The sequence below is a fragment of the Osmerus eperlanus genome, chromosome 25 (assembly GCF_963692335.1).
Source record: "Osmerus eperlanus chromosome 25, fOsmEpe2.1, whole genome shotgun sequence".
Classification (NCBI taxonomy): domain Eukaryota; kingdom Metazoa; phylum Chordata; class Actinopteri; order Osmeriformes; family Osmeridae; genus Osmerus; species Osmerus eperlanus.
Window position 1 is genome coordinate 7,246,605 of NC_085042.1, and position 21,040 is coordinate 7,267,644.

The 21,040-nt window shown below is 48.1% G+C and overlaps 2 protein-coding genes across 2 annotated transcripts; both read left to right on the top strand.

Annotated features, from left to right (window-relative positions):
* Window positions 1-191: 191 nt before the first annotated feature.
* Window positions 192-15,032, top strand: cenpe (centromere protein E). Its single transcript, XM_062451672.1, has 52 exons — window positions 192-319; window positions 597-706; window positions 968-1,057; window positions 1,166-1,284; window positions 1,367-1,486; window positions 1,586-1,667; window positions 1,761-1,828; window positions 1,909-1,983; window positions 2,082-2,133; window positions 2,231-2,318; window positions 2,407-2,536; window positions 2,636-2,755; window positions 2,885-3,025; window positions 3,375-3,516; window positions 3,641-3,740; window positions 3,831-4,182; window positions 4,278-4,334; window positions 4,428-4,595; window positions 4,679-4,753; window positions 4,879-4,947; window positions 5,035-5,166; window positions 5,281-5,458; window positions 5,569-5,723; window positions 5,824-6,114; window positions 6,241-6,387; window positions 6,466-7,071; window positions 7,198-7,344; window positions 7,526-7,744; window positions 7,839-7,949; window positions 8,093-8,311; window positions 8,406-8,516; window positions 8,650-8,871; window positions 8,970-9,065; window positions 9,149-9,232; window positions 9,373-9,468; window positions 9,562-9,750; window positions 9,858-9,941; window positions 10,138-10,221; window positions 10,329-10,424; window positions 10,561-10,641; window positions 10,751-10,885; window positions 11,146-11,340; window positions 11,434-11,643; window positions 12,038-12,250; window positions 12,590-12,793; window positions 13,001-13,177; window positions 13,369-13,466; window positions 13,695-13,792; window positions 13,968-14,106; window positions 14,202-14,494; window positions 14,578-14,637; window positions 14,853-15,032. The coding sequence occupies exons 1-52, from the start codon at window positions 264-266 to the stop codon at window positions 14,918-14,920; spliced, it is 7,452 nt and encodes a 2,483-aa protein (XP_062307656.1). The 5' UTR covers window positions 192-263; the 3' UTR covers window positions 14,921-15,032.
* A 290-nt stretch (window positions 15,033-15,322) lies between these two features.
* On the top strand, window positions 15,323-18,071 carry LOC134012303 (neurofilament light polypeptide-like). The gene is made up of 5 exons (XM_062452097.1): window positions 15,323-16,435; window positions 16,598-16,722; window positions 16,883-17,244; window positions 17,330-17,365; window positions 17,456-18,071. The coding sequence occupies exons 1-5, from the start codon at window positions 15,350-15,352 to the stop codon at window positions 17,599-17,601; spliced, it is 1,755 nt and encodes a 584-aa protein (XP_062308081.1). The 5' UTR covers window positions 15,323-15,349; the 3' UTR covers window positions 17,602-18,071.
* Window positions 18,072-21,040: the final 2,969 nt, after the last annotated feature.

Genomic DNA, 21,040 nt, shown 5'->3' on the forward strand with positions numbered 1-21,040 from the left:
GGATATTTTGCTTTGTTTATTTTATGATATATTGAATATGTATTAGACTAAGCCACCAGCTCACACTCCCGAACAGTTGGGCGGCGGTACTGCGTCATAAAAACTAAAAGAAGAAGAAGCAATCTTCCAATCACAAGTGACCAGAGGTTTTTAGCGCACAATTTAAAATAGGCATTACACTTGTCTGGGCAGTAAGAGTACAGACTGTCGTTATGTGTGGGGGAAGAAAATAAGTAGTGGCGACAAAAGGAAAACCTATTACAATGACAGAAGAATCAGCTGTAAAAGTGTGTGTACGTGTTCGACCTCTCATAGAAAGGTAAAATGACTCAACTAAAATAAACAAACATCGTTAGTCCTTAGCAGATGGCAGACAGGACTTAGACTACATTAAGTGCTAGAGCTACTGACTGTTGAGTAATACAGTTGCTAGCTCTAGCTATTTTACGCGTCGTTAGCCTTGCTCCTCTCGCAAACAAACCAAGAGAGGCAGCTAGGCAAGCTGGCTAACATTAATAGCGAGTTATATTTCTAATCTTTGATTTAGTGTATGTGTTGATTTCAGAAAGCGGGCTAACGTTTTTCCTTTATTGCAGAGAAGAGGAGTCAACGGACTCAACAGAGCATGGACAAGTATTTTGGAAAGCTGATAAGCATTCAATTCAACAACTGGATGATGGAAATCTTTCTAAAAGCTTCAATTTTGGTATTGTAGTGCTAAGTTTCTTTTTCGCCGTTCTTCATAACTTTAGAGATGACTCAATGAATTTATATATCAAATTGATCGATTTAGCATCCAGCCTGACGTCTAATTATAAATGTTAATAAAGAAAGTTTATAAAGAAAGATGCGATTGTTGTTTTTCTTTCTTTCTTTGAGCTGACCGGTAGCTTACACTACAGCAATTAAACTGGTATAAGTTACTGAAACGAGACTGTTGCTACAATCATATTTCCTTCTGTGACAGACCGAGTTTTCAATTCGGATGAAACAACCGATCAGCTCTATCAAGAACTCGCAAAACCTCTTGTGGTCTCCGCTGTCGAAGGATACAATGGTAACGATTGGTGGTGACATGAATAAATGATAGAATAACATGTTTTTGTTTTTTTGTTTAAAAATATATAGCTAAATGTATTAAGTTGAATAAATGTTTAATCCTCAGGAACAATATTTGCTTATGGACAAACTTCCTCCGGAAAGACTTTCACTATGATGGGGAGCGATCTTATTCCAGGAGTAATACCCTTAGCCATGGAGGATGTATTCCATACTATCAAAAATGTAAGTGATGATTTTACTCTTTATATTGAAATAGATGTGAAAACGATAAAAGATTGACTGGGATTTTCTTTTCTGCTTTTAGTGGCCAAAGAAGGAGTTCTTATTGAGAGTGTCCTACATGGAAATCTACAATGAAACTGTCACAGATCTGCTATGTGACAGTTGGAAAAGGAAGCCGTTAGAAATCCGTGAAGGGAACAATGTAAGCCTGTGTTTAAATCCTGTGTGGTGATGGAGGGGGTAATGTGCTGTTAAAATACAGGGGTGATGCTGGTTGGCTTCAAATTCCTTGTCTTTGCAGAAAACTGTTTATGTGGCAGACCTAACAGAGGAACTGGTGACATCCCCTAACCAAGCCCTTGCGTGGATTCGAAAAGGAGAAAGTAAGATATTCACATTTTGTGAATAGCTCAAATGGCTGTTCTTTAAGTGTGCTTCACCTGTTACATTTCTCTCTACATTGTCCACCCTGTCAGAGAACCGTCACTACGGAAAGACTAAGATGAACCAACGGAGCAGTCGATCACACACCATTTTTCGCATGGTGAGTCAAACCGCGGCACAGCTAGTCGAGTTTAATGTCAGATGCACGTTTGTTGGCAATAATGGATGTGTTTTGTTCAGATAATCGAAAGCCGTGAGAGTAGTGACAACTCGTCTGGTGAAAATGCAGATGGAGCTATTATTGTATCCCATCTGGTGAGTCGTCAAGTTGCAAATCGGTATGTTTCGTGAGCACTGAATCGTGCAAATCACCAATTATTTATTTGTCTTGTCCCCCTCCCTCTTTCATGTAGAATCTGGTTGACTTGGCGGGAACTGAGCGGGCCAGCCAGACTGGAGCTGAAGGTAATAGAGGTTTAAGTGGTAATAGTTTTGTTGTTATTATGCTTGCAAAATCTGTTCTTTCTGAACCTGGACGTTCTGATTTTGAATTCTGCTTCAGGCACACGCTTCAAGGAGGGATGTAATATCAACCGCAGTCTGTTCACCCTTGGTCAAGTCATCAAAAAGCTGTCTGATGAAAGCCAGAGGTTGGGAAAAGCCCTTTTCAGGCGTATGTGTCGTATCTTGGTGGTTGCTCTTGCATTGTAACATGAACCTTCTGTCGCTCTCAAACAGGGGTTTCACCAACTACAGGGACAGCAAGCTGACGCGAATACTGCAGAACTCCTTGGGTGGAAATGCGAAAACGGTCATCATCTGCACCATCACCCCAGCAACCATCGAAGAAACTGTCAGCACCCTTCAGGTTGGTAAAATACATAGACTCCCTGGAGAAATCGTTGGCGGACATGTTTCAAACTTTTTAGAATTAATCAAGTTTTTGCCCCTCACCCCTATGATCCAGTTTGCCAGCGCAGCGAAGAAGATGAAGAACGACCCGCACGTCACAGAAGTCTCTGACGAGGGCGCTCTTTTGAAAAGATACAGGAATGAAATTGTGGATCTCAAACGACGCCTTAATGAGGCGAGTCTACCTCATGAGAAACTAGGTCACACGAGCATGGACATGTTATTACCAACCTTTTATGTTATTTCTGAGGATGTGTGAAGACTATATATAAATATAGTCAACTAATTGCAATGACTTTCTCAGGTTTCTTCGGGCACTCAAACGACGGAGTCGCTGTCCCAGCTTCTGCAAGAGAAGGATCAGCTGCAAAGAGAACAACAGGACAGGATTAAAAATCTGACCCAACTTCTTGTAACCAGCTCGAACTTTGTTCCAGTCAAAAAGGTAGCTTGCCTCTAAATTGCCTTCAGTAACGATGACGCATGTAGCTGCACTGCCATATCTCTTATCCTATCCTATCTTCCATGTCATGTTCTATGGTTTATACCTGGGTTATACACTGGAGTCAGGTGGCTGAGCGGTTAGGGAATCGGGCTAGTAATCTGAAGGTTGCTAGTTCGATTCCCGGCCGTGTCAAATGACATTGTGTCCTTGGGCAAGGCACATCACCCTACTTGCCTCGGGGGAATGTCCCTGTACTTACTGTAAGTCGCTCTGGATAAGAGCGTCTGCTAAATGACTAATGTACCTGGGTTTATACCTCTGTTTATACCTGGGTTCTGTCTTTGCCCAGGTTCCAAAACGGAGAGAGACCTGGGGTGGAAAGCTACTGAGGGCTCCACACCCACTTGACTTTAACGTTGGAAATATTGGCAGTTATGTTGAGCCTTTCTTCAAAAAGCGAAAAGCCAGCATGTTGACAGAGCAGAATGAAGGTGAGCAGCAAATGTGCGGTCGAGGACTGCGTTCCCGGTGTTGTCGTGTTATTCGGTGTTGTGCCTTGATCTTATTTCATCGTGTTCAAGCTTGTGTGTTTTGTCTGTGTGTGTGTGCTCCCAGACGGAGAGGACATTGATTTGCGTTGGTATGTTCCTGATGAGTCGACTTTTGATATGGAGATGGATCAAAGCTGCGTGACAATGCGCAGCCATTTAGAAAAGTGAGTGTGCAAGTGTGTCATGTCGCCAGCACGGTTTCCACTGCATCGTCATTTAAACTCGCAGTTCAATGCTCTTTTTTACCTCACCAGTGGATCTCCTCAAAGAGTCAGCGAGTTGTCTGACAAGGTCTCTTGTCTGGAGCAACTGCTTGAAACTGAGATTCAGCAGAAACAGGACGCCATGGAAAAGTTCCAGGATATGGACATGAAAATGGTTGATCTAGAGCAAAAACTTGAAACTGAGATCAAGCAGAAACAGGACGCCATGGAAAAGTTCCAGGATATGGACTTGAAAATGGTTGATCTTGAGCAAAAACTTGAAACTGAGATCAAGCAGAAACAGGAGGCCATGGAAAAGTTGCAGGTTATGGACATAAAAGTGGTAGATCTGGAGAAACGTCTGGAGGAAAATTCCCAAATGGCCAACGAAGATGAGACACAGGTTTGTTTCTGCAGTTCTGTAACAACAATGTAAAAAAAAATCCTACGATGAATTGAATGTAAAATTAAATTTCCAGCTACCTCAATTTATTACAGATGAAGCGAGAATTTGGGGATTCCTTACAATTGTGTGAGACTCTAATGGCTGAAAAGGTACGCAGCGACTCCACCTCTTTTTATACACTTTTACTTGTGAACATTTCTACAATCTGAATTCTTTTAACTCTCCTTGTGTTTGGCTGACAGGCAATTACCTCTTCTGAGTGTGATTATCTCAAGCAAGAGCTTGGCATCTTCATAGAGCAGACAAAGCGCTTGGAGAAAGACAATTCTGCCCTCCAACAGGAGCTGAAGGCCAGGAAGGAAATGGATGAATTTAAATCTCTGGAAGAGGAGTGCAAAAAGGAATACGAGGTGACCTTAGGAGTCATTATTGTCGTCACAGAAAATGCCCTACACATTTTGCTGACGCCTGTGTGTGTTTTGTGATCCACCAGAGAGAACTGCAGAATGAAATCTCCACTCTTAAGAAGACCATGGAGACCTCTGAACTCAAATGTCAAGAGCTCAAAGTGAGACTACTAATGTTGAGGAAGTTGGAGGGGGATTTTTTTAAAGTAAACTGCATTTGGTTTGTCCGTTGGTGCATGCTACCTTTCCTAACTGCCATTTTGTAATTCTCCTGGGATCCCTTCAGGCCAGTTTGGAAACCATGTCAGAAGAGCTCAAGGAGAAGTCCGACTGGGCCGAGGAGCTGCAAATTCTGGTATGATAAGTCCTTCAAACTCACCGGCACGTGCCCCCCCAACCAAGGCCCTGTCTTGTCTCATAACCATCAGATTTCTTTCTCCAGAGCGACAAGGACCTGGTCCAGCAGGTGAAGCAGCTGCGGCGCTCTCTGGATGACGCCGAGGGCCTGAGTCTCGACACCAAGAAGGAATGGGCCTTTTTACGCAGTGAGAACATCTCACTCAAGGAGAGGGATGTAAGCGTCTCGCGCCTCGCTGTCAACAGATTGGAGTCGAATGCAAAACGAAACCCAAACCACGCCGCTTGTGACCGTTTGCCACGTTTGAACCGCTCTGCCGCCATCTCTTAGGTGACCCTGACTGCCGACGATGAGAAGATGAGAGCGGAGGTGAACAGACTTCGCCATCAGCTGGAGTCGGAGAAGTCTCGCTTCAAAAAAATGCAGTCGGACCTCCAACGGGAGTTGCAGGACGTATTCGACGAGAACACCAAGCTCACCACTCTGCTGGACGGAAAAGTCCCCAGAAGTACGGCTTGTCTCGTTCTCCTGTACCGGCCCACGGTGTTTAGTTTGTTTTACTCTGGTTATTCCGTTCTTAATGGGCCTTTTTGACCACGTTTCTTCTATTCCTCTCAGATCTCATAGATAGTGTTGAACTTGAAAGAACGGTTTCTGAACTCAAGAAGGAGCTTCAGGCCTGTCGTGAGGAAGAGGGAACCCTGCAAGCTAAGTTGGACCATCTCGCTGGGCTCCAGGACCTTCCGGATCAGGTGGACGGTTTGACGAAACAGGTGAACAGACGACTGGGTAATAACGTCCACCGTTTTTTGTTGTTGTTTGTTCTTACGATCTGTGAACCTGTCTTTTCGCTTGTTCTTTCCGCTCCCCCAGGTATGGGACCTGACTGAGAAGCTCTGTGGGGTCCAGGCAGAGAGAGATGGTTTGGTGTCTGCCAGCGCCGGCCGTGACGAGGAGATTCTGCGGCTCCAGGAGAGTCTCCAGGCTGGTCAGGAGCAGCTGGAGAGTCTCCAGGCTGACCTTAGCAGCGCGGCGCTGAGGGAGAACAGCCTCGACCTGCAGCTCTCTGAGGCCAACACCCAGCTGGAGAATCTTCGCGAGGAACTGGAGTGCTCTTTGGCGCACAACAGCCAGCTTTTGACCGTGGAGGAATCCAACTTGAGAGTAAGTTAGGGGTTGACTGTAGTGGGAGAGGGTGACATCGACTGCGTCTGGTAAAAATGAAAATGCTTTCCTAACCCTATTTTTAGCACGTCCTGTGAGTTTGTTATTTATGTGTATTTACCTCAGCTTGAAGAGAGTCAGAGGCAACAAGCATCCGTTGAAGAGAAACTCGGGGAAGTTCAAGAGCTTGTGAAAGTCTTGGAGGAGAAGATTGCGGATGGAGAATCTGTCAGCGGTAGAGAGGAACATTCTGGAAAGATATTGGAAGAACAGGTACAGCTCCTTCCATGTCTCTACTCTCAAACGTCTCCATAGAGGAACGCGTCTAACTCTGCTGTGTTTCTACAACAGATCAAGCAGTTGGGTGAGGAGCTGGAGAGTGTTCGAGAGGAGAGAGACCGTCTCCTGTCTGAGAAGACAGACACTCAACAGAATCACTCAGAGGAGCTGGAGGAACTGTTCTCTAAAGTGACTTCTCTCACCGAGGAGAGAGACCGTCTCCTGTCTGAGAAGACAGACACTCCTCAGAATCACTCAGAGGAGCTGGAGGAACTGTTCTCTAAAGTGACTTCTCTCACCGAGGAGAGAGACCGTCTCCTGTCTGAGAAGACAGACACTCCTCAGAATCACTCAGAGGAGCTGGAGGAACTGTTCTCTAAAGTGACTTCTCTCACCGAGGAGAGAGACCGTCTCCTGTCTGAGAAGACAGACACTCCTCAGAATCACTCAGAGGAGCTGGAGGAACTGTTCTCTAAAGTGACTTCTCTCACCGAGGAGAGAGACCGTCTCCTGTCTGAGAAGACAGACAGTCCTCAGAATCACTCAGAGGAGCTGGAGGAACTGCTCTCTAAAGTGACTTCTCTCACCGAGGAGAGAGACCAGCTGCAGGAGATACTGGAGGGAGTGAGGGAGGAGAGGAACCAATTTAAGATGGACATACAAGAAAATGTGGAGATGGTGAGAGCTGATGGCGGTGGGGGGGGGGTGAATAAACTTGGGATGCAACTGTCAAAGTATGCACTTATTTAAGAACTTAATGTAACTTTTTTTTCTTCTAATATTTCAAAAATTGTGTTTTGGCAGATGATTGAAAATCAAGAAGAACTAAGGGCAGCCCTCGAGAGGAATCGCGAACAACAGAAGAGGATTAAACAGTTGGAGACGGCCCCGAGTCCTCTCCTGAGCAACCTGGGCAGTGAAGACAGCCTGCCGGAGGAGCTGCAGACTCGCGTACGATCCATCACTGCTGTTCACCCATCGTGACAGTGTTCTGCTCTATATTTCATTCATTTAGCAGACACTTTCATCCAAAGCGACATACAAACAGTGCATTTAGGAAGTACACCAGATCATTTTTATTCTAATAGTATTTTACCAGACACATTCTGATATCATCTTGTCTGTACCCCAGATAAGACAGTTGGGTGAGGAGCTGGAGAGTGTTCGAGAGGAGAGAGACCGTCTCCTGTCTGAGAAGACAGACACTCCTCAGAATCACTCAGAGGAGCTGGAGGAACTGCTCTCTAAAGTGACTTCTCTCACCGAGGAGAGAGACCAGCTGCAGGAGATACTGGAGGGAGTGAGGGAGGAGAGGAACCAACTCAAGAGCGACGTAGAGGAGATGGAGATGGTAAGGGCGTTTTGTAAAGTTACTGAAGTTTCAGTTCATGAATGCTAATGAAGACCCGATGCCACATTATTTCACTTGCGTCCTGTCCTTGCAGTGTGTGGTGACTAGCTCATTGAACCGTCATGGTGAGGACAATGTCAAACAGCAGCTGTCCTCTGACCAGCAGAACCAGACTTCAGATAACAGCTCTTTACTGCAAGAGCAGGTGACTTATACCGTCTCTTACTGGGTCTTAACATTTCAGTTATAATCACTTGAAGGATCTATGGTGGTAAAAAAAAAAGGGGGGGGTTTGATTGGCATTAGGTCCCGTATTTGGTTCCAACGATCATTTTGTGTTCTCTGCAGATGAAGGCTATTAGCGAGGAGCTGGAGAGTGTTCGAGAGGAGAGAGACCGTCTCCAGTCGGAGAAGACAGACGGTGCTCAGAATCACTCAAAGGAGCTGGAGGAACTGCTCTCTAAAGTGACTTCTATCACCGAGGAGAGAGACCAGCTGCAGGAGATACTGGAGGGAGTGAAGGAGGAGAGGAACCAACTCAAGAAAGACGTAGAGGAGATGGAGATGGTAAGGGCGTTTTGTGAAGTTACTGAAGTTTCAGTTCATGAATGCTAATGAAGACCCGATGTCACATTATTTCACTTGCGTCCTGTCCTTGCAGTGTGTGGTGACTAGCTCATTGAACCGTCATGGCGAGGACAATGTCAAACAGCAGCTGTCCTCTGACCAGCAGAACCAGACTTCAGATAACAGCTCTTTACTGCAAGAGCAGGTGACTTATACCGGCTCTTACTGGGTCTTAACATTTCAGTTATAATCACTTGAAGGATTTATGGTCGTACAAAAGGGTTGATTGGCATTAGGTCCCGTATTTGGTTCCAACGATCGTTTTGTGTTCTCTGTAGATGAAGGCTGTTAGCGAGGAGCTGGAGAGTGTTCGAGAGGAGAGAGACCGTCTCCAGTCTGAGAAGACAGACGGTGCTCAGAATCACTCAGAGGAGCTGGAGGAACTGCTCTCTAAAGTGACTTCTCTCACCAAGGAGAGAGACCAGCTGCAGGAGATACTGGAGGGAGTGAAGGAGGAGAGAAACCAACTCGAGAAGGAACTAGAGCAGAATATAGAGTCTGTGAGTGAACTGGGCTATTGACCAAAGTGTACCTTTTCTGACTTGGTATTTGTGTGATCCTCTAGATAGAAAAACTAAAGATGCCGTTTTTGGAACAGGTTGTGCAGGTCCACGCAGAGCTGAAACAGCAGCAGCATCTGAACTCTGAACTCCAGAGTGCACGAGAGCAACGAGAGGTTCAGCTCCAGCAGCAGGTAAGTCTCTGACACAGTTTTGCGACGTTGTAAACACAATTGACACATCAAGAAGTCTTAATTTACCAATGAACGTTCTACAGATCAAGGATCTGGAAGAGGAGCTAGCCACAGTGCAGGCAGAGAAGAGCCAGCTGAAGACTGACCTGGAGGAGAATATGGAGATGGTGATTGTTTACCTGGGCCGTGTAGTCTTCCAACCCAGTTGTAGTTTTGACGTTTTGCCGTGTCGACGGTACATGGCACTGTGGGGGCTCTTGAAGATTATTAGTGTCCTCAAAGTTTGTCTGCCACATTGTCGTTCCAGGCCAGGGAGAATCAGGGACTCTTGTCCTGTCTTCAAGAGGAACACAGGCAGTGCGGCTCTGATCTCGAGGAGAAGGAGACTCTGCTACGACAACAGGTAAACAACTGGGACTGTTCAGCCGGCATCATTCGGACCACATGTTTAGGTACAAATTCGAACCCTTTCTCTCTCTCTCTCTCTGTAATGAAGACGAAGGAGCTGAGCGAGGAGCTCGATGGTTTCCGAGTAGAGAGAGACCGCCTCCGGGCCGAGCTGGAGGAGCTGCTCTTCAAAGTGACTTCCATCACCGAGGAGAGAGACCAGCTGCAGGAGATACTGGAGGGAGTGAGGGAGGAGAGGAACCAGCTCAAGAGAGACCTTGAGGAGGCAGAGGAAAGAGTAAGAGGGGCTTCCGTACTTCATTAGTAAGCCATCGCCGAGGCTTTTAATTAGGAGCTTTATTCACATGATTTATATTTCTATGACGTTCATGGTGTCTTTATCAGATGGTCAAGGCCCAGGAGGACTTGAGAGAGCAGCAAGATCTCCATAATGAAGGAGAAGAACGAGAGGTCCAAATGAAACAGCAGGTCAGTGGAAGAGCATTTGACAGCTGATCAATAGATCACAGGATTGACCCTCACACCCCCCCCCCCCCCCCCCACCATATGGCACACAAAAAAATTGTCTGCTTAAATAAACATTTATTTTTAATGACTCTTAGCACACATTCAAATCCTGCTGTTTAGATTCATCACGTTTTAACTTTGTGTTTCCTCTGTTCAGATAGAGCAGCTGGAGTTGGAGCAGGGGAGTCTGAGAGAGGAGAAGGCAGAGCTCCAGAGAGACCTGCAGGATAACGTGCACATGGTGAGAGACTGCGCTGCTCCAGGAAAATGGCTGGTCTGTCGCGGAGAGAGATTTCTCACTCCCTTTTTAACTGAAGCGTTTGAGCTGACGTAAAGGTGCTCTCTCAGGTTCTGCAGGTCCAGTCTTCCCTCAGAGAACAGCAGCATGTCAGAGAAGAGGAGCAGGCTGAGACGGAACATAAGGAGGCCCAGTTCAAGCTACAGGTCAGGCTCAGTTTCAGGGCCTGTAGGCCGCCCGGGGTGGGCTTTGAAGGGGAGGATTTGGCCTCGGCTAACTGTTACATCAAGTCGATTTGTATAATTTCTTATGATAAACAATTATTATGTATATCTCCCATAGTTGAGGAAACTAGAGGAGAACATACAAGCCCTCAAAGAGGCCGAACTCCATTTGGAATCGGAGGCGGAGAGCTCACATCAGGTCCGTCTTCCAGCACACGAACGCAATATAAACACCACACACAGCCCTTCCACTCCAGACTGTCTCCTGTAGCGGTTTTCCCTAATGAACATGTGTCCCCCCCTCGTAGCTGCTTAGCGAGGCCAAGCAGACCATCCAAGTCCTGACGGAGCAGATGAAAAGCCTGGAGCACAGCACCAGCGTTGCCAGGACCCCGGGAGAGAGACTGAGCCTGGGACTTGAAGACTCCAGTCAGCAGCTGCAGGTGAGCTCTCCCCTTAAGCTCTGTGTTTGTCTGTCGGTAGTCCAAGGACAGGCATCAGAATTGTTAAGTCTTGTTCCTTAGGAGCATATGGTTGTAACGCTTTAGTTCGACATTAATCAATTTCCACCCCGTGTCGATCCCTATCAACCATGTATAAGTAATACTAATTATTTGACATGAAATAGTCATATCAAGCCTGTATGAAATGAGTAGAGACTCCGTCACTTAACTGTAACCATATGGTGGCTTGCCTTTCCTAGGACTGCTTTGCGAGGTTTCAGCGGGTGCTGGATGTGCTATCACAGGCGGAACTCGCACCCCTGGAGGACGCCACCGTGGTAGAAAACAAACTATCCTTACTGGTGCTCCCCTATGTTCCCAAACCCACGAAAAAGCGTTACGGCAGCGTGTACAGATGCACAGCAGAGGTCAAGCTCGGACTGTTTGAAACAAAGGTAAGGGTGGTCTACAGACATCTGTGCTTTTCTAGCCCTCCTTAGTGGGGATGGTTTTTCCTGATATTTGTGTCATGTGATTAACCATGGCAGAGTGTGTTGAGAGGCATCGCTGAGGATTACCGATGTGGCTTCGAGGCCCTGGTGAAGCAGGACCTGGCTGTGTTTGAGGAGAGGAGACTCCAGGATGTTCTGCTGTGCAGAGCCCAGGCTGCCTGCTACTCTGTGAGGGGTGGAGACCTCCAGCAGGGCTGGGAACAGAGACTTTCCAAGCTGAACCACAACAGAGGAGATTACCTTCAGGTGGGGGTGGACAAAAGCCAATTCAGTTCTTTTGGATCTTTTTTCAAAAATATTTTTCAAACCTTTAGAAACTTTTTTTTACTACAGCCACACCAAGAATTGTGTTCGCCCCACCATGAAACAAGCAAGAATATTTAGTATTCTATTGTGTATGAATTCACATTTAAATTCAGACATAAATTCAGCCCCACGACTGTATGGATTACTTTAAATAGTGTTGCAAATAACCTAGACCCATGAAAAATGCAAAAACCCAAGAATTTACATTTTGGGACAGACCAAGTTCAGTTTGGGACGGTTCGTTTTGCACTTTGGGACGGCACTGGGACAGTGAGGAGAAAGGTTAGTTGCGAGCCCTGGATACATGACGTTATTTGTTTATTCTGTATCTTAGAAAATGACCAGAGTTTTGGAGAAGCTTGAAAAGAACGTTGCTGCTTTCACGGGCGCCATGACAGAGCAGCTCAGAACATGGCAGCTGGCCACCCAGGCCCTGAGAGCCGTGTGTGAGATCCAGCCAGCGGACCCAGCTGCTGTGGAGAGATACCTGCAGAGAGAGCTGCCTCTCCGCTCCTCTGCTGCCCAGCACAGGAGGACGGCCCTCCAGGTAGATGCCCCATCATTTGGCCTAAATTTAGACATCTCATTGGATTATCTTCAAGCCAATTTACATAAACATTTTATACAAAGTCACATGTGTATGAACTGTGCATATAGCAAGTCCAGCAGATGAGCAAGGATCAGAAGGGTCGTTTTTCAGTGATTTGTGCGAAGAAACGCTCAATTTTTTTTACCTGACACAGTGCAACGATAACATGATTGCAACTTCAATACCTCCTTGTTGCGATGATGGGGGTCAGTGCAACAGTATCAGCGCCACAATTAATGGTATATCTATCCAACTGCTTATTTAGACCTGTGGTTTGAAACTGTTCTCCATTTTCAGGGACTGCAAGATGAGCACCAGGATCTGCGGGTGGAGCTGAAGCAGGCTGAAGAGAGAGCTGCTGTTCGGATGAGAGAGGAGAGGAGCAAGACCTTCACTCTGCTGCAGGGGCTGGACAAGGCCCCCGTCCAGACTGAAGTAGAGCTCCTCAACACCAACCAGCGACTGGCCCAGCAGCTGGAGCAAGCCGAGACAGAAATCCAGGTCCTTTTCATTTGAATAATGTATTCATTTCAACGTCAGATTTTTTTGTTTGTTTGTTGTTGCTTTGATTTGTTGGATGACGTACTTCACAGCAGATTTGTTTTTGGTATCCAAAAGCAACCTGCAGGGGCGGGATTAGAACCCGGGACCTCTCGATCTGCAGTTAAACGCTCTACCACTGAGCCACGGCCTTCCTTGTGTCAGCAGGTGATGCAGCACAGGGTGGTTCAGCTGGGGGACGCTCAGAGGAAGGACGAGGACAGGGTCTCCGCACACCAACGGGCTTCCCAGAGGCTCCAGGCTCAGCTGCAGGACGCCTGCGCCCAGGTCCAGGAGAAGGAGGCCGCTAACCACACCCTCAGAGACAGACTGAGGAAGACCGAGGTGAGCGCCAGAGATGGAGAACAGACTACTCGTTCAGTAATGTACTGGATTCCAAAGTCCTAAACACGGCCCTGGACCTTGTTCCAGGCTGCCTGCAGCTTTCATTATTATTGATTTATTTGTATAATTAAATTCCCTTATAATGCATGACCTCTCTGGCTTATGTTTACCTGATGTTCGTCCTGGTCCAGGCTGAGGGAATGCTGCCTCCCAGTGTCATGGAGATGAAGGCCAGAGTGGTGAAGATGGAGGTTGAGATGACGGCGTCGTCCACCAAACACCAAGACGAGTAAGAGAGAACCGCTTTGCATCGTGAACCGCGCGACGACACGTTTACGTTACGTCGTGTTTAGGGACTGGAAACTGGTTGCTGTGAGACCATTCCTATCTATGTTGCACTGTACTCTATTATACTTGAAATGCCACTGTTGTTGTACCGTACCTGGTTTTAAAAAAATAGATTGATTCTGGATCTCCTTTGGATAAAAGTGTTGCTAAGGGAGTGTCATTGTGGCAGGATCCTGAGGATGACCACGATGCTGAACCATAAGGAGGAGGCCCTGAGGAAACTGAGAGAGACACTGAGGAAGACCCAGCAGGAAGACGAGCAGTCATGTTAGTAAAGCCCTGACACGGCCTGAGACCATGACCTCATCCGTGTAGCCGCAACCTCTCCCTCCTCGGCTCCCTGTCTCGCTCTCTCTTGGTCTCTCTCTCTCTTGGTCTCTCTCTCTTGGTCTCTCTCTCTCTGGCTTCTCCTAACCCATAACCCCTTATCTTTCCATTGCAGTTGTCATGGAGGGAAAGGAACTTCACGCTCGACTGACCACCACCAGAGGGCGCACTCTCCAAAGCAGCGTTTCCCAGGAGAAGAGCAAGCTGGAGGAGGAAGTGGCTCAGCTACAGCAGAGGATCAAGGACCTGGAGAGGTAGGGGATATGGAATGGTGATTGTTGTGGTCCAATTAGGGATGTCATATAGGAAATCTGCAACAAAAAGCAAACGTGTCTCTGTTGTTTGACAGCTTGGTGTCCAGTCAACACACTGAAATGTCTAAATGGAAGGATAGAGCCCTTAAACTGAAGGGGAGGAGGAGAGAGGTGTTTGACAAGTCTCCAAGCACTCCCACCAAGACACGTCTGCCTGCCATGTCCGAGGGCCTGTTCCTCGGGTCGCCTAAGAGAGGCCAGGATTCTACTAAACCCTCCATCCTCGACTCTCCCAAAAGCAAGTTTTTTGATGCTCGACCGGGTTCTGAGATCAGTTTCAGCCATCCCAACCAGTTCTTCGATAACTCCCGCCTGGAGACCATTCCAGGTAACGAACGGGACTCATTCTGAGGTTTACAGAGCAGGGAAGTTTCTCTTGAACATACTGAAAGTAGGCTCATGTTTTACCAGAGATTGCATGCATTCCTGTCAAAGCTGATGTGGATTATGGAGATGAATATGCAGAGCAGGGTAATTAGTGACATGCTATCCCCACTGTGTCTGGGCTTGAGGAATTCACTTGCATGCGCATCCATTACCGTCACTAATAGTCAGCACTGGTGTTTGACAAACTCCCGGGTTAGGAAGAAGGTCTAATGTCTGCCTTTTTTAGACTTTCCCCTGACTGTTGTCATGGTCCACGTGTAGCATACAGTAACTAACCGCGGTGTCATTTCTCTTTTCAGCTGAAGATAAAAAAGAAGAATGGTGGCCGCTGTCACCTAAACAAGAAGAAACATGCAAAACGCAATAAATTCTCGACCTTTTTAGATACCTTTTAAATTGTACACGTATTTAGCAAATCTTCTGTTATTGTTCAACGTCCTAATGTTGTGTTTTCAATAATAAAGAGTTTGTTTCAACTGATACAATTTTACATTTAGTCATTTTTTTGCCTGTGTCATTGTCCGCTAAAGATATCTGCTGTTATTTCATTGCTGAAGCTTTCCCCAAAGCACAGCCAGAGTGTCCTCATTGCCCTCCCTCGTCTTACCACCGCTTATCCCCTCCCCCTTTGATCCCTCCTCCCCCCTCCGTCTCTCTCGTCTGGCCTCAGAACCTGCCTGGCAAGCACCCTTATCGATCCCCTCTGTCAGAGCTGGGAGAAACTGTTTGCGTCACGCTTCTCCCCGCCTCTATAAAACCCCCGGCCGTTCCGGTTCTCCAGCAGTCCACCCAGAGGATGCCTTCAGAGTCGCAGCGGCCAGCCGGACGAGTCATGGCTTCGATCAGCTACGGTGCTTATGTCCCCTCCTCCCACAGGAGGAAGACGGTGGTGCGCAGTGCCGGCTACGGGAGCCGGGCGGGACCCAGGTCTGTCTACTCCAGCCTCTCTTCCCCCCTCTCATCCCACAGCGTGGCCCGTCTCCAGTACCCAGCGTACAGCCGGGCGGGCTCCGCCTCCAGGCTGCTGTCCTCTCCGATGGTGGAGCTGGACCTCAGCCAGGCGGCGCAGGTCGGCTCCGAGTTCAAGGCGGTGAGGACCCAGGAGAAGGCCCAGCTGCAGGAGCTGAACGACCGCTTCGCCAGCTTCATCGAGCGCGTCCACGAGCTGGAGCAGCAGAACAAGGCTCTGGAGGCAGAGCTGCTGGTCCTGCGGCAGAGGCAGGGCTCGCCCTCCAACCTCCGGGCCCTCTACGAGCAGGAGGTCCGGCAGCTGCGCGCCGCCGTGGAGGACGCCCGCCACGAGAAGCGGGCCGTGCAGAACCACCGCGACCAGATGGAGGGGGTGCTGCGGAGCCTGCAGGGCCGCCTGGAGGAGGAGGCGCTGAGCCGGGAGGAAGTGGAAGCCCGGCTCGCCGACGCCAGGAAGGGGGCGGACGAGGCGGCCCTGGGGCGCCTGGAGGTGCAGAAGAGGATGGAGACGCTGATGGACGAGATGGCCTTCCTCAAGCATCTCCACCAGGGGGAGATCTCCGAGCTGCAGGCCCAGGTGCAGTACAGCGCCCAGGTGTCCGTGGAGATGGAAGTGGCCAAACCCGACCTGTCCATAGCCCTCCTGGAGATCCGGAGCCAGTATGAGAAACTGGCCCAGCAGAACCGCCAGTCGGCGGAGGAGTGGTTCCAAGACAAGATGACGGGGATGACGGTGGACAGCTCGCGGGACACGGACACCGCGCGCAACGCCCGAGAAGAGGCCAGCGAGTACCGTCGCCTCCTCAAGGCCAGGGACCTGGACATCGAAGCCTGCAGGGGCATGAACGAGGCCCTGGCCAACCAACTGCAGGAGGTGGAGGAGAAACAGAGCGCCGAGATGTCCGACCTTCAGGTGGGAGAGTGAGGAGGGCGGGATGCTGTTAGTGTTCCTAATGCTGATTTATTTCGCTGTAGCCGAGTGCCTGTCAGACAAACGGCATCCACTGGTGCAAATGTTGTTGTGCTGTTGTAGACGGGCTTTGTCCTGACGAGGCAGGTAATCTCTCCCCAACAGGAAGCTATAAACCAACTGGAGGATGATCTGAGGATGAACAAGAGTGAGATGGCCCGGTACTTGAGAGAATACCAAGACCTTCTCAATGTGAAGATGGCTCTGGATATTGAGATTGCAGCATACAGGTATGTGGATCTTCAATACAAGCAACTGGCTTGTCACACTTTGTCATCGGCTAGACGTGTTTACGAGCATTCGTATCACAAAAACAACCTGAAAAACGCGTTAGGAATATTTTCTACTGCTAGATAGGAAACGTAACATGTCTCTTGTATATCATGGTAGGAAGCTGCTCGAAGGCGAGGAGGGCCGTCTAAGCTTCAGTGGCCCCGGGGCCATGTCCAGCGTGTTCTCCCCAGGCCTGAGCTTCACCCCCTCATACGGCCGCCGGGGTTTCACCCTGCAGCAAGGCCTGGCTTCTGCTGCGCCCTACTACCACAGCAGCCGCACCTTCACCTCCTCCTTCTCCCCCGCGGAGGAGATCGTAGCTGCCAGCCGCATCCAGCAGCAGCAGGCCGAGGCCAGCCCTGCTAAGGAAGAGGAGGAGGAAGAGAAGGAGGAGGAAGGAGAGGAGGAAAAGGAGGAAGGAGAGGGAGAGGAGGAGACTGAGGAGAAGGAAGGGGGGGAAGGAGATGGCGAAGACGCAGGTTTGTGATGTTTATCTTCCAAGTGAGGATGGGTTACAAGAACTTACTGTTGTGAGAACGTGTCTTTCGTTTGTACTTTTGAAAGGTGATGAAGGAGACGGAAAAGAGGGTGGGGACGGAGGTGAAGAGGACGGAGGTGAAGAGGACGGAGGTGAAGAGGACGGAGGTGAAGAGGACGGAGGTGAAGAGGACGGAGGTGAAGAGGACGGAGGTGAAGAGGACGGAGGTGAAGAGGACGGAGAGGAGGGCCAGGAAGGAGAGCTGGAGGGAGCCACACAAACTGAAGATGGTGAGAATAAAGAAGACGAGGAAGAAGCCAAAGAAGCCCACATGAAAAGTGAAAAGAAAAAGGCCTAAATCGCTGATCAATTACACCTGACAGATTTTCCTCTGAATCTTCTATCATGGTGCCCTTAAAATAGATAATATTAAGTACAATAAAAATACACCCACTGTGATTGGGAGCTAATTATTGTCTAACCACATGAAAAGCAGCAGATTTAATGTGATGTGTTGTGACTGGATCAGAGCATGCCTGGATGCATGAATTCCTCAGATGAGATTAACTTTCAATTATACATTTTTAGCAATAAAAATGACAACCACTGTTTGTATAAGACAGATGGAGAGTGGAATTTGAGGACTGAAGCAGCTAGATCATGCAATTTTCTTTTTATGCAAATCCTGTTTAAATAGGTTTGTATGCTGTTACCACCATATGCCTTTAAGAACATTAGCCAGTTCAAAAATGATTTGATGCCTTAGATAAACTCCCTTCAGAGGAAACCCTTCTGCACTGAAACAAAATAAAAGACTTGAACCCTGTTTACCTGCCTTGTTTTGAAATGTTTTATTCAATTTTGTTATTTATGTATATTTCAAACAAATTCCACGATACATATGATTCTAGTAAAATGAGCTTCAGTTTATGCAGTTATGGTACAGGACATGATATGCTTACGATCAACAGTAGTTGATATCTGAGTCGCCACATGAGTCAGCAGGGGATGATTCAAGCCGCACCTGCAGATTGTATCCATGTAGAACTGTTCACGAGAGAAGCATTTGGGATGCCAGGTTCCTCTTGCATATTTGAGCTTGCTCACTCGGTCCCATTACCCTAACCTTCACTGTGGGCTGATCAGTGAGCTGACTCCAGTGTTTTTATTTCTGCTGCCTCACCCTCGTTCAGATAAATCACCCTCCTGTGAAGCTTTTATGACTCAGTTGGCCAGCAAGACTAGAATCCAGCCAAATGTCCACTGACGGAGGACAGACAGAGTAATTTCATTAGAGGGAAACACTGAGGGAAAAATATCTCACTGCACTGAACCTTGAGAGAGGACAGACCACTTTCCCCTTAATACATAATGTTTGGGTCTGACGAAAGGTGATCTTGAACCTTTCGGCGTATTTAAAGCTTTACAGTATTGGAATCAAACGTTCCAAATGCAACACACAAACCGTACGCAGAGTTTGTATTTTACACTCAGACAATCTGTCTAAGCCGTCTAAACAGAAACAAATGAGCCATTTAGAATGGGTGTGGTGCGTTTGAGTGGGAGTTAACGAGATTCCAAGCTTGTGTGGCTGTTTTTAAATGACCTATAAATAGTCCACACACAAGTGGAGTATGTGAGAAGAAAAGAGACCATGCCCCAGCCATCGGGGGTCATCGTTCCACATGGCATGCCTGTTGGAAGTCTTTATTCTACTTTCAACATGAATATATTGTTCTTAGATCACAGCAAAGTGATATACGCATTGCAAAGTTAGTTACAAACAGAGGTGAAATCAAGTGTGAATCAGTAGCTGTATGGGATGCCAGACAGACCCTTTTTCTAACAAAGGCAGAGAGGCTTTTAGAAGCACTGCAGTTGTGTTTGCCAGACTGAAACAGGCACTCAAGGTCAGACAGTCATGACTGTGGTAGCTTCATATCTGTTTCACAGATCCCACTGCTTTATCTTAGTGGAAATGTAGACTGTTAATGTGATGCTGATCTCACTTTCACTCCCTCTTCGCGTCGTAGAACGTCAACAGTCTTTTCATCCGATCCGCCGCTTTTCCTGTTTCATTCCCAGACAGATCAGAGCCAACGCCCAAACAACTGCAGCTCTGCAATCTCCTCTCCTCTCCTCTCTCTTTCTAACCTGTCCTCAGCTCACCCCATCCCCTGCTCACACTCCTCCTCCTCTCCTCCTCCCTCTCCTCCTCCTCCTCCTCCCTCTCCTCCTCCTCCCTCTCTTCCTCCTCTCCGCTCTCTCTCTCTCCTCCTCCACCCTATCCTCCTCCTCTCCTCCTCCACCCTCTCCTCCTCCCTCTCCTCCTCCCTCTCCTCCTCTCTCTCCTCCTCCTCCCTCTCCTCCTCCTCCCTCTCTTCCTCCTCTCCTCTCCGCTCTCTCTCTCTCCTCCCTCCTACTCCTCTCCTCCTCCACCCTCTCCTCCTCCCTCTCCTCCTCCCTCTCCTCCTCCTCCACCCTCTCCTCCTCCCTCTCCTCCTCCACCCTCTCCTCCTCCCTCTCCTCCTCCACCCTCTCCTCCTCCTCTCCTCCTCCTCCCTCTCCTCCTCCCTCTCCTCCTCTCCTCCTCCCTCTCCTCCTCCCTCTCCTCCTCCACCCTCTCCTCCTCCCTCTCCTCCTCCTCTCCTCCTCCCTCTCCTCCTCCCTCTCCTCCTCCTTCTCCTTCTCCCTCTCTCTTTCTGCCAAATAATTAAATACAGAGAAAAGGGTGATGTTGGCGTTTCCCTCTAAGACAAGCATACACTGCAGTTCCATTACCCTTCCTGCTCACCGTTTATCACAACAGTCATTCTGTCTGACACAAGAGGGGCTTGAGTGAACAAGGCACAAGTCTCTCCACTCGTCTGCTACCCTGCTGTGCTGATGTACTGTGGAGTTGTTTGTCTCTGTGGCCAGAAAAGTAAACAAGACCAAATTGACTTTGAAGCTAAAATAACAGAATAAAAGGACATACATTTTCATGTAGTCTATTCTAGAAGAAGAACATATGTGTGGGATGAGGAAGTAGACCTGGTCCTTCTCCCAGACATGGAAGAGCATTTCCACCTTGCCCAAGTCTCACCCCCACCCCCCACCCCCCACCTCCAACCCCCCACCTGCACTGCAGCCTGGGCAGCCTTGGCGTCTGCGGTGGTCGGACAGCCAGTATTGATCTGGATGAGATGTTGTGGAGGAGTTAGGGCTCCCTCTGCTGACTGCGGCCCTCCTCGGCCAGTCGATAGGAATGCTGTGCTGTGTTAGAGAAGAGGCTACAGGGTCTGCTGTCGCTGTAACACAACCCAACTGAGAAGTGTTCACACATTCAATCCTCTCTCTCTCTTTGTATTGTCTGTGAGATTCTGCCTGCTAGTTCTCATTATAAAAATGATCAGTGTACCAGTAATTAACCATGATCTACGCTACAAACTATGACATGCTGGGTCCTTGAATTTGAGGGAACTGGGCCTGGAAAGTTTTAGAATTGGAGGTTTGAGACAGTGTATGAACCCTGATTTCAGCTATTTACAGTACTTTAATGTTGGACTCTGTCATGGAAACAACGACACATGTTAAAAAAAACAACCTCATTACACAGTTGACTTGGAGACATGGTAAAAACCCGGACAGATTATTTAGATAAATCCAGCAGACTAGACAGACTAATAAAAAGACTAAAGATCCATCATGGTTGACGTCAATTCCCCAGCCTGAAGTGTGAGTCGTGGAAGCTGTTCAGTAAAAGAAAAGCGGATTCACCACATGACTGTCAGAGAAACACCAAAGCCTCTTGCAGT

What these genes read in the sequence shown, in the direction of transcription:
- LOC134012303 (XM_062452097.1), top strand. Translation starts at nt 15,350, where the DNA reads ATGCCTTCAGAGTCGCAGCGGCCAGCCGGACGAGTCATGGCTTCGATC. An exon ending in ATTGAGATTGCAGCATACAG is followed by an intron (nt 16,723 to 16,882) that starts GTATGTGGATCT and finishes ATATCATGGTAG; the next exon opens with GAAGCTGCTCGAAGGCGAGG. An exon ending in AGGAGATGGCGAAGACGCAG is followed by an intron (nt 17,245 to 17,329) that starts GTTTGTGATGTT and finishes TACTTTTGAAAG; the next exon opens with GTGATGAAGGAGACGGAAAA.
- cenpe (XM_062451672.1), top strand. Translation starts at nt 264, where the DNA reads ATGACAGAAGAATCAGCTGTAAAAGTGTGTGTACGTGTTCGACCTCTC. An exon ending in AGACTCTGCTACGACAACAG is followed by an intron (nt 9,469 to 9,561) that starts GTAAACAACTGG and finishes TCTGTAATGAAG; the next exon opens with ACGAAGGAGCTGAGCGAGGA. An exon ending in ACTCCAGTCAGCAGCTGCAG is followed by an intron (nt 10,886 to 11,145) that starts GTGAGCTCTCCC and finishes TGCCTTTCCTAG; the next exon opens with GACTGCTTTGCGAGGTTTCA.